Source organism: Camelus dromedarius, chromosome 9 (genome assembly GCF_036321535.1).
Source record: "Camelus dromedarius isolate mCamDro1 chromosome 9, mCamDro1.pat, whole genome shotgun sequence".
Taxonomy (NCBI): Eukaryota; Metazoa; Chordata; class Mammalia; order Artiodactyla; family Camelidae; genus Camelus; species Camelus dromedarius.
The window spans coordinates 64,636,577-64,651,921 of record NC_087444.1 but is presented as its reverse complement, the minus strand read 5'-3'; the positions used below and the strand labels follow the sequence as shown (position 1 = coordinate 64,651,921).

At 43.7% G+C, this 15,345-nt stretch overlaps 1 protein-coding gene across 4 annotated transcripts; it reads left to right on the top strand.

Moving 5' to 3' along the window:
• Window positions 1-276: 276 nt before the first annotated feature.
• ZNF792 (zinc finger protein 792) lies at window positions 277-14,696 on the top strand. Of its 4 annotated transcripts, none has more exons than XM_031456855.2 (4): window positions 277-660; window positions 9,653-9,779; window positions 10,307-10,429; window positions 11,187-14,696. In XM_031456855.2, the coding sequence occupies exons 1-4, from the start codon at window positions 622-624 to the stop codon at window positions 12,701-12,703; spliced, it is 1,806 nt and encodes a 601-aa protein (XP_031312715.2). In that variant the 5' UTR covers window positions 277-621; the 3' UTR covers window positions 12,704-14,696. The 4 variants fall into 4 exon arrangements, with proteins under 4 accessions (XP_031312715.2, XP_010977097.3, XP_064345350.1 ...); XM_010978795.3 differs by having other exon boundaries at window positions 11,130-14,696; XM_064489280.1 differs by lacking the exon at window positions 277-660 and having other exon boundaries at window positions 9,081-9,779; window positions 10,323-10,429.
• Window positions 14,697-15,345: the final 649 nt, after the last annotated feature.

The following is a 15,345-nucleotide window of genomic DNA, read 5'->3' as shown; positions in this document are numbered from 1 at the left end:
CCCAGGCAGTCCCAGAAGTCTGGGGACGGCCCCTTAAAGAGGAAAAGCTCGCGGCACAGCTCCGCCAAAGTCACCGACAACCTGCGAGGTCCACCCGCCTCCTCCCCGCCGCCCCGGACCTGCCTGGCCGGATGCAGGACAGAAAACGCGATCCAGGAGGCTGTGCCGGTGCGTCACCGGCTGGCGCTGGGCCAATGACAGCCCCGGAGGATGTCGTTTCTTGGAGCCGGGGAGGTGGGGGCCGGAACTTCCTGCGTTTCAGTCCAGCAAGTCATTTCCCCGGGCCGGCTCTGTGCGCTCCGAAGCGCGGGCCGGGGCTGGGCCGGTACCGCTTTCCAGGCCGTTTTCGGGACCGGGTGGGGAAGGACAGGGAGGCCAGGATCCTCCTCCGCGCCTCTGAACTAGTGACCGCCGGGGACGCGGTGTCCGCCGGGGTCCCGCCGGGCCGCGCGCTCTCCGCGGCCCCACAGGCGGCCCCCGAGCCCGTGGCGCGCTTGACCCCGGGGACACTGAAGTCCCACCGCGCCTGGGGCCGGGCCAGGTGGTCGGTGGTGGGCTGCGCCTGCGACACCCGTCTCGGTCACCCGTCTCTTGGGGGCCCTGCTGCGTCCACAGGCTGCGATGGCGGCGGCGGCGGCAGCGCTGCTGGACCCGGCGCAGGTGAGTGGGTGCGCTCCCGGCCCTCGGCCGCTCAGACCCCCACCCTCACGTGCCCCGGGCCGGGATGTCAGAGATGCGCGTAATTCCACGACTTTTAGCCTTTCTCAATTCTGCTTTCGAGTCCGGGGACCCTGGGGGTGCGGTGGGGTTGGGTGAGGAGCCACTCCCAGCCTAGGGTCCTGAATCCAGGCCAGGGATCATACAGCGCGGTTCCCATTTCTGAAGTCTAGTGGAATGAGGCTGGAAAGGGTTTCCAAGGCACTGGAACCAGCATATGCAAATACCTGGCGGTGAGATTGAGCTGGGAGTGTTCAGGGAGCAGGTGGGCTGATGTCAGCCCTGGAATGGCGGATTGAGGAGCTGGACTTTTATTCCGAGTGTTTGGAGCCACAGAAGGTTTAGAGCAGAGGAGGAAGACGATCTGACTCAGATCTTAACAGGACCCCAATGTATGCCGAGTGGAACACTGACTGGGGGCTGAGGGCGAAGGCAGGGAGAACGAGGAGTAAGCTGTTGCAACATTGCCGTCCGTGTAAGTTGGGCGGGTGGCTGGAGAGGAGTGGTGACCCGAGGTAGAAGTGATTGGATTCTAGATGTGTCTTTCAAGTTAGGCTCACCAGATTTTCTGATGTGGAGGTTGAGAAAGAAAAGAGGGGACTCCCTGGTTTTTGGTTTTAGCTGCTGGAAAGATGGATGAACCATCAACTGAGAAGGGGGGATTGGTTGTAGAAGGAATTTTCGCTGGAAATAGCAGAAGTTCGGTTTTGGCCATGTGGAACTCTGGTGTTCCGGAGACCCCTGAGTGGGGCTGAAGAGTGGGCATCTGGACACAGTTACGGTGTTCTGTGGCAGCTTCGTTTAGGTTATGAGACACTGAATATACAACTGGCAGACCATATAAGACAGAACTCTGCCCCACAACCTGCAGCAACCTCCCAGGAAACCAACCCCCTTATCTGCAATAAACAACCCAGGAAGCCATCCTGCTGGAAGTTAGACTTGCCGGAAGCCAGATTGCTATCTCTAGATATCCAGATAGTTAAACAATAACTTCTGTAACAGTTATTTCCAAGTGACCTGGACTTCACAACTGACAGCTGCTTTAATTTTTATTCCTACTTCCAACTTAGGACCAACCAGAGAAAGCCAAATATGCACCACAGCCAATCACACAGGATGCCTTGCTTCTAGTTAGCCTGCCTCCAGCTTCCCTATGCCAACAGGGCATCCCTGAAGCCTTCCGTTTTTTTCTACTGTAAAGTTTGCCCACTCCTCTGCCTGCCTTAGAGTCTGTGCCAAAATGTAAGTGGCCGACTCCCTTTCTATAACAAACTCAGAATAAATAGCCTTTGCTTTTTTTCATTTGGTTGGTTTTTGTTTATTTTCACAGCTAGAAACATCCAAATGTGCGTAGAAAACAAACTTATGGTTACCAGGGGGCAGAGGGGTAAAGAAGGATAAAATGGGTGTTCATATATAGCAGATACACACAACTATATATAAAATAGATAAATAACAAGGTCCTACTGTATAGCACAGGGAACTATATTTAATGGCTTGTAGTAACCTGTTATGAAAAATAATATATATGTATATAACTGAATCACAATGCTATATACCAGAAACTAACACATTATAAATCCACTATACTTCAATTAAAAAAGCAGAAAGCCAAACATCCAAAATGTGGCATCTGGTGTATGGACAAGGGTGGAACTGTGTGTCTGATTTAGGATTTAGAGGATGAAACTTCAGGTTATGGTGGCAGTGACATTAGGGGGAGGAGGGAGGTGGGGAGTTTTGTTCCACAAACTGAGAACAGAGTCTCTTGCTTGGGTACTTTGTCTGGCTTGTGTGGCATCATAAAGACAGACGAAGGAGAGTTAGTGTTCATGGTGGTGGTTGGGACGGGGGCTGTGTGGAGGGAAAAGTGGATCTGAGGATTGTTTAATATGAGCTGTTGTGGCAACTTATCTGAGGTTTATATCATGTTGCCTAGATTCAATCTGCAGGGCTTCAGGAAAAGGGCAATTTTAGTTCTCAATGATTCTAAGTCAGAAGGGTGAGAGAAAATTGGAAACGTTAATTAGTTGTAGCCAGATGTTGGAGGAAAGTAGAAAAATGCAGGATCCAGTCCAATTTTCAGGTAAATAAAAACCTCAATGAAAATTAATAGCACTAGAATCTAATATCCATAGGTGTGCATTATAGTTTCTACTGAAACATAATTTTTCTTTCTAAAATCACCCTCATTTCTATCAAAGATAGACAAATTAAGACTAATCTGTTTGCAGAATAAGTATAAACTCAATAAAATTGGCCTGATTATTTATACAAGTCCAGCCAGAATAGTGATTGGCCATACAGGTCCTTAAATCTGCTTTGCTGGAACTTTCCATAAGGAATTTCTAAATTGGACTTTTAATAGCCTCTTGAGGTCAGGAAGTCATGCCAAAGACTTCTCATCAGACTTATCTATAATACCTATAGATTTGGGTGAATTCCTCTCTTCTTGAGGTCCCCCAAATATCCTGAGGTTCCTGCACCCACCAGGAAGTGACCTTCCTTACTCACCTGGTAAGGCTGCTGGGAACCCTGTAAGCAACGTACCAGGCTGCCTTTCCAAGGGGCTAAACTGGTCCATAAAGTCAACCTTAGTTCCTTCAAGCTGTCTGATCATTCCTGAGTCTACGTATGTTTCTCTCAAATATGATATTCCAGTCAAATCTTTGGTAATATAACCAGTTTCTAATCGTGTCCTATTATAAAGAGAAGAGATTCTTATTGAACTTACGCAAATAACAATATTGCTAAGAAAATAAGAACACTCATTGAGAGTTTCTGAATTCTGGGGAGAGATCAGATAGGGAGAAAAGGATAAATGTTTCCTTTCTGCTTGCAAAGGTATAATTTACCAAATTGCTATGAATCTTAAAAAAAATTTCCTTGCATCTGGAAAACAAAAGGTTAAAAAATCAGTAATATTTTAGACAAAAAGTCATAAAAATTATAATCCTATTCATCAGTTCATTCAATCCCCTGTAATTAATTCTTGTTCTGCTTTGAGTCCATTTCTTCCATTAGTTCTCTTGACCTTGCCTGATGATTGAGGGTGATATTAACAGTGATAATTCCAAGAAGTCTGCAAGGTTTTTGTTAAGGCTCTTATGATTTGCCCAGTGAGGTGGGCACCTTGATCACTGGAGGTTGTGGGAAGTATGCCCCAAGTGGAAAACAAATTTTTTAAAAAATGTTTCATTGCCATTTTGAAAGCATCAGCCTTGCATCAAGGGAAGGCTTCAGCCCACCCAGAAAACAGACATATAATAACAAGAACATTTTGATGACCCACACTTAGTGGCAGTTGAATGAAGTCCAGCCTCAGGTGCTCAAAGGGTCCAGAGAGATTTTTCTAGGATAATGGACCTGACAGGTCAGATATTGCTGGTAAGCTATTTTTGCAATTTTATAGAAATCTTCCTGCCAATGTCTAGTTAAATGCATCTTAAATGCACAATGGTGAGTGGAGGAATGCAAGAAAAAAAGATGAGGTTTGCTAGGGAGCTGGGTTAACCAAGTGGCCGTCTTGGGTTTCCCATAACCCTAACTATTTGTTTAATTTACTGCTATTGTTTGCCCATTTTAACTTCTCTTATTCAGGAGCAGACTTTTGCCATGGTTCAAGGACATCAGGATGGCAAAAGTCTGGCAATAAGGGGTCAGTTTCTTTTGCAGAAGCAGAGCAGATTTTATCTCCATGTGCCGCAATCTACAGACTCTGTTGTTGCTGCTTTTGTGAGAAAGTCAGGGCACTTCACTGATACTCCAGCTCAGTTCCTTTAGGGTGAGCCTCCATTTTGATGACAGATAACATTTTATGCCAGGACATAGATGACATCAGGAATTTCACATATTTTTTGAAACACTTATAATACATACCTATACAGACACCACATGAAGAAGGCTTAACATGATTTCTTAGCTGACAACGGTTTCCTTGTAATTTAACATATCAAGTACACCTAATTAGTTTAATATCTCTCTTTTTACAAAGAGAGAGAATAAGTCTTTGAGGTACTTCAGGGATCCTCTGAAATCTCTCACATCTCACAGTTATTTCTAAGTCAAAAAGATTTTGTTTAGAATTTGATTTGGGGGAATTTTGTCAAAAATGTCAAAAAGGTTTTAAAACAGTAGAATAGGTCACTGTGAAACAATGCTTAGTTATCCATTTAGCCAAAATAACAGTTAAAGACTTCATAGGCAAATAGAGGTTGTGTAGTTCTGAGCAAAATTTGGCTCTTTTAATATCGAGAGGACTAGGTTTACTTAAGTAATCAAAGACCGGATAAGAAAACATAGAACATAAGTGACTCTTTTTTTTTTAATTAGGTTTATTTGTTTATTTATTTTTAGAGGAGGTACTGGGAATTGAACCCAGGACCTCATGCTGTAAGTGATTCTTTTGACAAGACAAAAGATCTTTGTTTTTTTTCTAGTACATTACTTCAAGATAAAGAAAAGCCTTTCAGAGTCTCTTTATTATCAAGAGCAGACCAATAAGAAATACAAAACAATTTCTTTTAACAGAGAGAAAACCAAATTCCAATTTTACGCCAGTTTACTTTGATATTAAAACTTACATACTTAATTACATTAATTTCAATCATATTCAGTCCTGACCACACAAAAAATTCCTTTCTGAAGATTCCTTTATTCACAAACCTTCTACAATTTTCTGTGTCCATTTTAGTTTGTCTTTTGTTTTCTTTTCCATTTAGCAATAACCAGCTTTTGGACAAGATCACCTTTTTTTTCCCTTAACAAGAACATCTCCATACCTTATACCTTTTCTTACCCCAAAACACATTCTATTTCTGTTATTGTACCTGGCAGCTTTAACTGCATATATTAATTAGATTTATTAACCCTTTGAAATCTTAATTTTTTTTTAGTGAAAATAAAGACATAAACAATTGTGAATTTTATTAACATTTTGTGACTTGGCACACTTCAAATACATTTTATAACTTATATGTTGTACTTATAAATACAATAATTACATATAGACACATATGCTACTTCATAGTGCAATCTTTCAATAAAGCACAAGATATATTTACCAGAGCCAAAGACTTAATTTCTCTGTAATAAGAGGCCAAAAGAAGGTATAAACTTAGACTTGCTTAGCAATGAATATTTCAGCACTTTATCTTATTTGGAAATGGTCTAGATAATGAATGAATTCTTATAATTTAATTTAACTTAGCAAAACTCTAAGGGTATAAATTACCAAAGGGGTTTAGGAAACTATATAAGTGGATATATCATAAAACAATTATTGTTTAAAAGTTCACCTAAAAACTCTGATCACATTTACATCTACTTAATCTATGTGTTTTTAGCGATCATATTTAGATTATTCAGGAAAATCTGATGAGACATTAAAGCAGTTAGTCATAATCTTAAGTTTGTTTTGTTTTTTGGTTTTTTGCTGACAAACTTCGCAACAGAGACAACATTAGCCCATTTGACTAGTAAATCCGGGTAGAACAAAAGTGGTTTATCTCCATCATATTTAATGCTAACTCTGAAGACACACCTGTATTAATTTAACCAGCTTAAAAGTAACTCTTATTTACTAAAGATTATCCTAGATTGTGTGAAGTTGAAAAACACTTGGGTTATTTTTTATTATATATTTGAGAATTTTTATATAAGTGCTTTTTTATTTAAGCCAATTAAATAGAGCTTTTTTACAAATTAATTTTATCAATACCATCTGGAGGTAATATACACATAGAGACAAATACAACCAGAGATCTCATAATTTTCATTTTAAAACTTTAGTCATAAATCAGGTCCAATACAAAACTCACTAGTTGATGAATAACAGTTGAAATAAATTAGATTATTTGCTCAGCTTAACCAGTCTTGTATTACATGTGGAGAAGACTTTTAAGATCTGTATTTGCCCTTGGAAAGCAATTCAAGGAGGCTGTGACTTATTAATGAGTCTGAGCAGGAGTCCTTTTAGCAGGACTGCTAAAGCCGCTTTCTCTCGCTCTTTTTTTCCCCCTATAATTTCAGGTTCCCCTGATTGAGTTAATCCTGACTCAGTTTCAGGCTATGTGGGCTGTGTTTACACTTCAAAGACATATAATTTATAAGCGGAAGAAACAATTCTGAAAATATAAGTTTTCTCCTAGGTGTTTTGGAGTATATTTGTCTATTACCATAAATCTTAGGGTAGTTATTATTCATTTTTTTTCTTAAGTACAGGACAATTTTGCTCCAGTATCCTGATCTATTATAGTATCTACAAACGTTTTGAGAGGACTGGATGAGGTCTGGGGACAGGCCAAGCCAGGCGGGCTTTGACTTATTTCTACAGCTGTACTTCTGGTTTTGTAGAGATTTGCAGGACCAAGACAGTTGTTTCTATTAACCCTTAAATCTTGGCCTCCAGCTGATTCATTTTCTGATTATTTGTAGGAGGGCCTGGGGAACTGCTGAGGAGATGGGGTGGCTTTTAAGAAGGAGAATTTTTGTTCAATTTTTGTTTTAAGTCTAATTTCTGGGTTTTTTTTTTACCCCCATCTTAAAGGGATTCTTTAAGACTAGTTGTTAAACCTTTTTTTTTCCCTTTTAATTTGATCCTCCCGTGTTTATGAGGAGAGCACTCAAAATATTTCTTTTTCCTTTTAAATATAGCCAATTTAAAGGATCTATCATCTGACCATTGATGTGAAGGATCTTATATTAATTTCATACAGTGACTCAATAAATGTTGTATTACGGCTTAACCAAAGATGCAAGAGGCATCCCGCAGGAAGAATATACAGCCCTCACACGACCCAGGCAGTTCACCCCCAGAGTTAGTCTAAGACAGTAGAACCCCTTTGTTGCTGCAGGTGGTGAGAATGGTGTAGTGGAAACAGTGTCCCCGGTGACCCACAAAAATGCGAGACACCTCCAGCCATAAAGCAGATAATTTATGGTATCAGGCAGGAATGGGACTTTTCCAGCACTAACAATTCAATGAAGGTTGAGATGACAAAGGCCCCTTATGGCCCAGGACTCCTTTTGAAATTCCCCTGAGAGCTGGTATGGCCACCAGATGCACCCCGGTCAGTGCACCTTCCAGATGGCAGAGACCAGAGAGAAAGTGCTCACTGGACCCTAAGCCAAGCTCTCTGGACATAAAACAAGATGGAAGGAAAAACCTCATCTGGGTTTAGACAGAGGACCCGCAGCAAAGTTTGTCTAAACTGATGCTGGTCTGGAGAGAACCAGTGAGTCTGGGAGGCCAGCTCAGACAACAGATTCAGGGGGCCTCTGCCTGCGTTCTGCCCCGTGTTTCTTCCTCACAACAAACAACACAGCAGACAGAGACAGAGGATGACAGCGACCATCTCTGGGAGGAAAATGATAAGGATTCCTGAGTCGCTAGTCCAGGGAACCAAACAGCTCCACAAATATTTTCTCCTGCTAATCTAGATTTACAGTCAGAGAAAAGGGACTGTCACCACTCTCCTTTCCGCCAGACCTTGCAGGCAGAGGTCTGGGAGGCCGACTTGGTAAGAAATCCTACCTTCTGCAGCCTTTGTCAGGGGCCCTGGGATCTCTCAGCAGCCTTGGGGCAGGAGGCAGGGCCCAGCCAGCTGCCTTCCTGGCTCATCAGATGTCAGGAATGGGGAAATTGCCCCTCTACCTTTATTTTGAGTTCTTGTGGCTGGACTTGTAAGAAAAATTGACACAAGACAGGTTAAAAGGAGGAAAAGAAGCATATTTTAACTTATGCACATGGAAGTCACACAGAAACGGGACCTAAGAGGTTGCCAAAGCAAGCAGCTTGTGTATTTTTAGACAAAGAAACAATAAATTTGTGAGGAATTAACCAAACAAAGCAACTTAGGTTTTGGGTGCCCAGTTAGTGAAGAAGCTAAGCAGAGCTTGGGCTTGGGGTAGTAAATTAAAGAAGTGACAAAGTTTGTTTATAGAGGCATCTTGGCCCCGAGTTCCCTGTCTTTGGTGATGAGGGTGTCTTTCTATCCCCAGACTGAGGGAGTGCACTTTTTACGTGAGAGACTCATTTCTTGCTTTCAGAGAGACAGAAAGGAGAGTCAGAGTATCTCTTTTGTGTTGGCCATTTCTTAAGTAACTTTAATTCAAAATCATCAGTATGGGTGGAGGGGCTTCCAGATGGCGGAACAGAAGGACGCGGAGCTCACCCTCTCCCATGAATACATCAAAAACACACCTGCACGTGGCGCAGTTCTCACAGAACACCTACTGAACTTTCGCAGAAGGGCTCATACCAGTGGAACTACAAGGAAATCTTCCTGAAACTGGATAAGCAACCCAGGGAACTATATTTAATATCTTGTAATAGCCTATAATGAAAACGAATATGAAAAGGACTACGTATCTATATGTGTATAACTGAATCACTATGTTGTACACCAGAAATTAACACAACATTGTAAACCAACTATACTTCAATAAAAAAGATAATCAGTAACCAATGCCATTGAGGCACATTCTGGCGTGGCCTACCCTGCGCCCCAACAGTGCCATGTGCAGAGCAACGATGTGGCTAGCAACAGTGGGGTTGCAGTGGTGAGGGCTAGAGTTTGGGGAAGGCGTAGTCCTAAAAGTGCTATGCACGTGGGGAGTGTGTGTGAGCTGCTGGCCCCAGGGCCCTGGTACTGGGGATTAAAGGAGAAGACTGAGCCCCTGTTGGTTTGTATCTGGGAGGCGTGACGTTGGTGACGTTAAGGGCCCTGCACTTCAGGCCCAGAGCTTAGCTGGTGTCTCTCTGCCCACTCCCTGGCATTGCTGTGGGCTGACACAGCAGTCATATAAGGTGTGGGACCAGGGCCTGGGGTCCCCTCTGAGTCGGGGAGCTGGGGAGGAGGGTGAACAGGGGATAGACAGGGAGTCCTGAGGAGAGAGGCTGATCATGGAATGAACTGTCCCCTCACGGCAGGGCTGTGTGACCTTTGAGGACGTGACCATTTACTTCTCCCAGGAGGAGTGGGGACTCCTTGATGAGGCTCAGAGACTCCTGTACTGCGATGTGATGCTGGAGAACTTTGCACTGATAGCCTCGCTGGGTAAGCCTTTCACACCCACTCAGGTGTCCTGAGCACATCATTTTCGGTCCTCTTTTCTGAAGAGGCAGCTCCTTCCTTCTCACAGCTGGACCATGGGCCCTGCTTCCTTCCCACTTCCTGGTATATGTTTTGTGGGTTCCAGAGCTGAGCTGTGTGCAGGGTCCCATGCTCTCCCCAGACAGCCCCAACACCCGCTGCTCTGAAGTTTTACAGGGAAAGGTCCCAGAATGAAGTCTTGCAGTCAGCCCGGCAGGTCCCACCTGACTCGGCCGCTGCCCGCCTGGGTGATTGTCCAGATCTATGACAGTTCTGTTCGGCTCCTTTCCTTTAGCTAACATTTCCTAATCCTGAACGCCAGGGATTCTAGGCACTAACGTGGTTACCACTTGCCATGACTATTGGCATGTTCCCTCCAGACCTCCCTTGTGTGTTACTTCTGTAATATTTTGTCTTCTTTCCTATGACCTGTTGTGGGGTAGTTCACCTGGGCAAGAGCTGGCCCCTTACCTGCCCTATGTTTCCCTTAGGACTTACATCTTTCAGGTCCCACATAGTGGCCCAGCTGGAGATGGGGGCAGAGCCCTGGGTTCCTGACCAAGTGGACATGACTTCAGCCATGGCAAGAGGGGCATATAAAGGGCCTGGCTCGGGTAAGTGGGAGGTGGGGGAGAATGTGATGTCACTGCTGTCTTCAAATCATACCTGCAACTTTTCTCATGTTCATCATTGTTTTGGTGCCAAGGCCAATGGGCTTATATCTCTTCTTCCTTTCCTACCCTACCCTCCCCTCCCCACCTCCCCCCCCCCACTCCTCTCCTCTACTCTCCTCTCCTTTCCTTTGCTTGACAAGCTGCCATTTTTACTCTAACACCAGGCCCCTGACTGTGCCCCACCTTTCTGGCCTCCACGTCTCACTCTTCCCACAGGTCTCTCCAACATGGGTCTACACTTGATACGTTGTGACATGTGCACATTTCCTCTGATAGTCCCTGAACACCAGTTATCCGGTTGCAGTCAGATTTTCCTGGGCCTGGACGTACCCTTCTGCACAGCCCTCATGGGCTACAGCAGCCAGTGCCCTTTGAAAAGCCTTTATAGAGAAGTGAGTTGGAGATCTGCCTTTCCACCTGATACTGCGCCCTCGTGTCCTTGCTCCTGGGAAGTCTTCCCCTATTCTGTGACCTTACCAGGCACAGTACTGTGGAGAAGACCATACCTTATCCTGACCTCAGGCCTCTTATCTTGCCAACAATCCTACGGACTCATTCTTGGGTCAGACTTGCATTTGTGATTGGGTTGTTTCTGCCTATAAAAATTAACATGAATTTCACCAGCACTCTCTGCTTTCAGACTTTTGCCGTGGAAGAGACAGTGAGGAGTCACCTTCTGAACTTTGTGTTTCTGTAGAAGTGTCACAGGACATGAATCCCAAGGCAGCACCATCCATCCAGAAGCACTACCCCTATGACACATGTGGCCTACACTTGAAAGACATTTTGCAGCTGGCTGAACACCAGGCAACACATCCCAGGCAGAAACCACATGTATGTGAGGCATACGGGAAGGAGTTCAAGTTCAATGCCAACCTTCACCAGCAACAGATGCAGCAGAATGGAGACAAGCCTATTGGAAGGAAGGAGGGCAGGGCTGCGCTTGTGAAGGGCTGCAGCGATGACACATCAAGGAAGCCTTTCCCACTGAGGGAGGGCGGGAAGGACTTTGTGGCCAGATGTGGTTTTCTCCAGCATCAGGTCCCTCCCAGTGTCTGGGAGCCACACCACAACTCTGAAAGCGTGGTGGATTTTCCCACCGTGCAACGCCGTAAGAAGTGCAGTGAATTTGAGAATGCTCTCAGTGACAAACCCTCACTCATTCAGCAGAGAACCCCCACTGGAGAAAGGCCTTATGAGTGCAGCAAATGTGGGATATTCTTCAACTATGCCGCCGGCCTCGTTCAACACCAGAGAGATCACAATAGAGGAAAGCCTTATGAGTGTTGCCAGTGTGGGAAATTCTTTAGTCAGCACTCCAGTCTCATCAAGCATCAGAGAGTTCACACCGGTGAAAGTCCTCACGTGTGCAGCGAATGTGGGAAATTCTTTAGCCGAAGCTCCAATCTCATTCAACACAAGAGGGTTCACACTGGAGAGAAACCTTATGAGTGCAGTGAGTGTGGGAAATTCTTTAGCCAACGCTCCAACCTCATTCATCATAAGAGGGTTCATACTGGTAAAAGTGCTCATGAGTGCAGTGAATGTGGGAAATCCTTCAACTGCAACTCCAGCCTAATTAAACACTGGAGAGTTCACACTGGAGAAAAACCTTATAAGTGCAACGAGTGTGGGAAATTCTTTAGCCACTTTGATGGTCTTGTTCAACATCAGATAGTTCACACTGGTGAACGGCCCTATGGGTGCAGCGTATGTGGGAAAGCCTTCAGCCGGAGCTCTGACCTCTTGAAACATCAGCGAGTCCACACTGGTGAACGGCCCTATGAGTGCAATGAGTGTGGGAAATTGTTTAGCCAAAGCTCGAGCCTCAATAGCCATCGGAGACTTCACACTGGTGAACGGCCTTATCAGTGCCCTGAATGCGGGAAATTCTTTAGCCAACGCTCCAGCTTCAATAACCATCGGAGACTTCACACTGGTGAGCGGCCCTATGAATGCCTTGAATGTGGGAAAACCTTCAGGCAAAGTTCAAACCTGAGGCAGCACCAGAAAGTTCACAAACCAGATAAGCCATATAAGTGCAGTGAATGTGGAAAAGCCTTCAGCCAAAGGTCTACCCTCATCCGGCATCAGAAAATTCATGCTAGAGAAAGGAGTTCAGAAAATGTGCTCTCTCCTTCTGCAACACAGCGGCACGGACTAGTGATTAGCTCTGAGAGTGGTCTTTATGAGGAGTTGTCAGCTAGAAGTTGAACCTTGTTCATCCAAATATCTGTACTGAAGAGATTCCCAGTGGATGCTAGATGTGTTGTAAGCTTTCTGGAGCAGGGTTTTATTTTCTGACCACAGACTTTGCCAGAGTTTTGTCACTGCTAGTATTGGTGGCAGAAACCATCTACCCACCGGCAGGTCTCCAGAGTGTATGTCAGCCACTCCCCGTGCTCAGGCCTCTGTGTCCACTTCCCAAGAGGGAATGGTGAGTGGCCTGAGGCCACAGGAAGATGTCATCCCTCCCCTGTGGACACGACCCATCTTTGACCATGAAGACTTGAACTGGGTCCTACTGGCAGCTTGCAGAAGTTTCCCTTTTTCGAGGACATTGTTGATCATGTATGATGCTCATGATGGATTCGTCCAGTTTCCACATTACCCATCTCAGCAACTGTTTACTTAACATTGCTCTGGTTTGAGTGATAATAAGAGCCTTATTGATAAAGCCACCTTTATTCTCCTGTGGTCTGATAACTGTGTTGAGTAGGTTGAAAACAGAATTAAGGTGTACCAAACCAAAGGGGTCTCCTAGTTTATTGCCTCAGGGAGGAGCAGGATGACAGAGAACAGCTCTCAGTCCAGATCTGGCCTCACTTGTGTTGCTACCCAAGGCCTCCTAGGGAAGTTTGCAGGGCTTGTGGACCTAATGTTGTTGTCTGAATGGCATGAAATTTTGTGGACTAGAGATTACCCTGAGGAAGGGGAGGTTGTGCAACCTCCAGTGCATCTGGAAGCAGCGTGATTTGGGCCCTTTGTTTCCTGGAGATGCCTCATATTCCCTAGCACTGTTAAGTAGACGCTGTTTACCTGGCTCCTCCCAAGGAATCATATGCCTTGATGTCTAACATCCAGTCTGTGTCACCAACTGTAAGACTTAACTGGGCCCAGCTGGCAAACTGGAGGGGATGTACCTGATATAAAAGTGCATCTCAAAAGGTTCCCTTAAATGTGACTGTGCAGGGTTCAGGATTTGCAGAAATTCTCAGGACCTCCAGACCTCTGTCCTATGACTAAGGTCACTGGGAGAGCAAATAATCTAAAGGTTTAGTGGATTACCACAGGCTCTCTGCATGACTCATGTCAAAACCAATGCTGTGTTGGCAGGAAAATGGGGACTACGAAGAGGTCGCTCCTCTGTGCCAGGGATGAGGCATTTGTGGCACAGCCAGCCATCTTTGCTGCCAGTGCATGAGGAGAGGTAACAGAGTCAATATGGGGTTGCCATATCTTCTAGTTTTCTAAAAGGAGTGGGAGATCAGATTTTTATGTGTGATAATTTCTTTTAATGCTTTGTTGAGATATAATTTTCATGCAATAATTGGTTGTACATTTTGATGTGTATAGTTTGATAAGTTTTTAAATATGTATACACTCAGGGAGTCGACACCATAATTATGATAATGAACTTATCCATCACCCAGAATGCTACCTCGTGCCCCTTTACTATTCGTTCTTGTCTTCCTCAGGAAACCATTAGTGACATCCCAAGGAAACCATTGATCTATATTTTTTTCATTATATTTTCACTATATTTATATTTTTTTCACTAAGCTTTGTCTTTTTCAGAATTTTATATAATTGGAATCATAAAGTATTTATATCTATTTTTGGTCTGTTTTCCTTTATATAGTATAATTGTCTTGAGAATCATCCATTCTATATGTATAAATAGCTCATTCCTTTCACTGAGTAGTGCTCTATTGAATGAATACCACAATTTTTATGCTTTTTTAAATTTAAAAAATCTTGTAAAATAAACATAACATAAAATTTAGTGTCTTAACCATCTTTCGGTTACAGTTCAGTGATATTAAGTACAGTCATATTGTGCAACCATCACCGTCATTCATCTCCAGAGGTCTTTTCATCTTTCAAACCTGAAACTATACCCATTAAACAATAACTCTGTATTTCCCCTGCCCCAAACCTCTGGAAACCACCATTCTACTTTCTATAAATGAATCTGACTACTCTAGGTACTTCATATAGATAGAGTCATATATTTGTCATTTTGTGACTGTATTTCACTCAGTATAATGTCCTCAAGGTTAATCCATGTTACAGCAAGTGTCAGAATTACCTTCCTTTTTTAAGGCTGAATAATATTCCGTTGTTGTGTATATGCTATATTTTGCTTATTCATTCGTCCCTCAAAGGATACTTGATTTACTTCCACCTTTTGGTTGTTGTGATTAATGCTGCTATGAACATGAGTATACAGGTATCTTTTGAAACCTCACCAACACTTGTTTTTTTGAATAGTATCTATCCTAATAGGTAGGAAGCCATTTCTCATTGTTGTTTTGATTTGTAGTTCTCTAATGATTCATGATGGTGACTATCATTTCATGTGCTTATTGGTTATTTGTATATCTTCTTTAGGGAAATACCTATTCAAGTCATTTCCCCAATTTTGAGTTGGCTTGTGTTTTGTTGTCATTGAGTTTTAGGATTTCTCTATATGCTGGATATTAATCTCTTACCAAATGTGTCATTTGCAGATAATTTCTCCCATTCTGTGGGTTGCCTTTTTCCTTTGTTGATAGTATTTTCTGCTGTTGTTGGGTAAAGTATTATGTATAATTCTGTTAGACCTAACTGGTTTATTCTGTTATTCAAGTCCT

What these genes read in the sequence shown, in the direction of transcription:
- ZNF792 (XM_010978795.3), top strand. Translation starts at nt 622, where the DNA reads ATGGCGGCGGCGGCGGCAGCGCTGCTGGACCCGGCGCAG. An exon ending in CGCTGCTGGACCCGGCGCAG is followed by an intron (nt 661 to 9,652) that starts GTGAGTGGGTGC and finishes CCCTCACGGCAG; the next exon opens with GGCTGTGTGACCTTTGAGGA. An exon ending in ATATAAAGGGCCTGGCTCGG is followed by an intron (nt 10,430 to 11,129) that starts GTAAGTGGGAGG and finishes CTCTGCTTTCAG; the next exon opens with ACTTTTGCCGTGGAAGAGAC.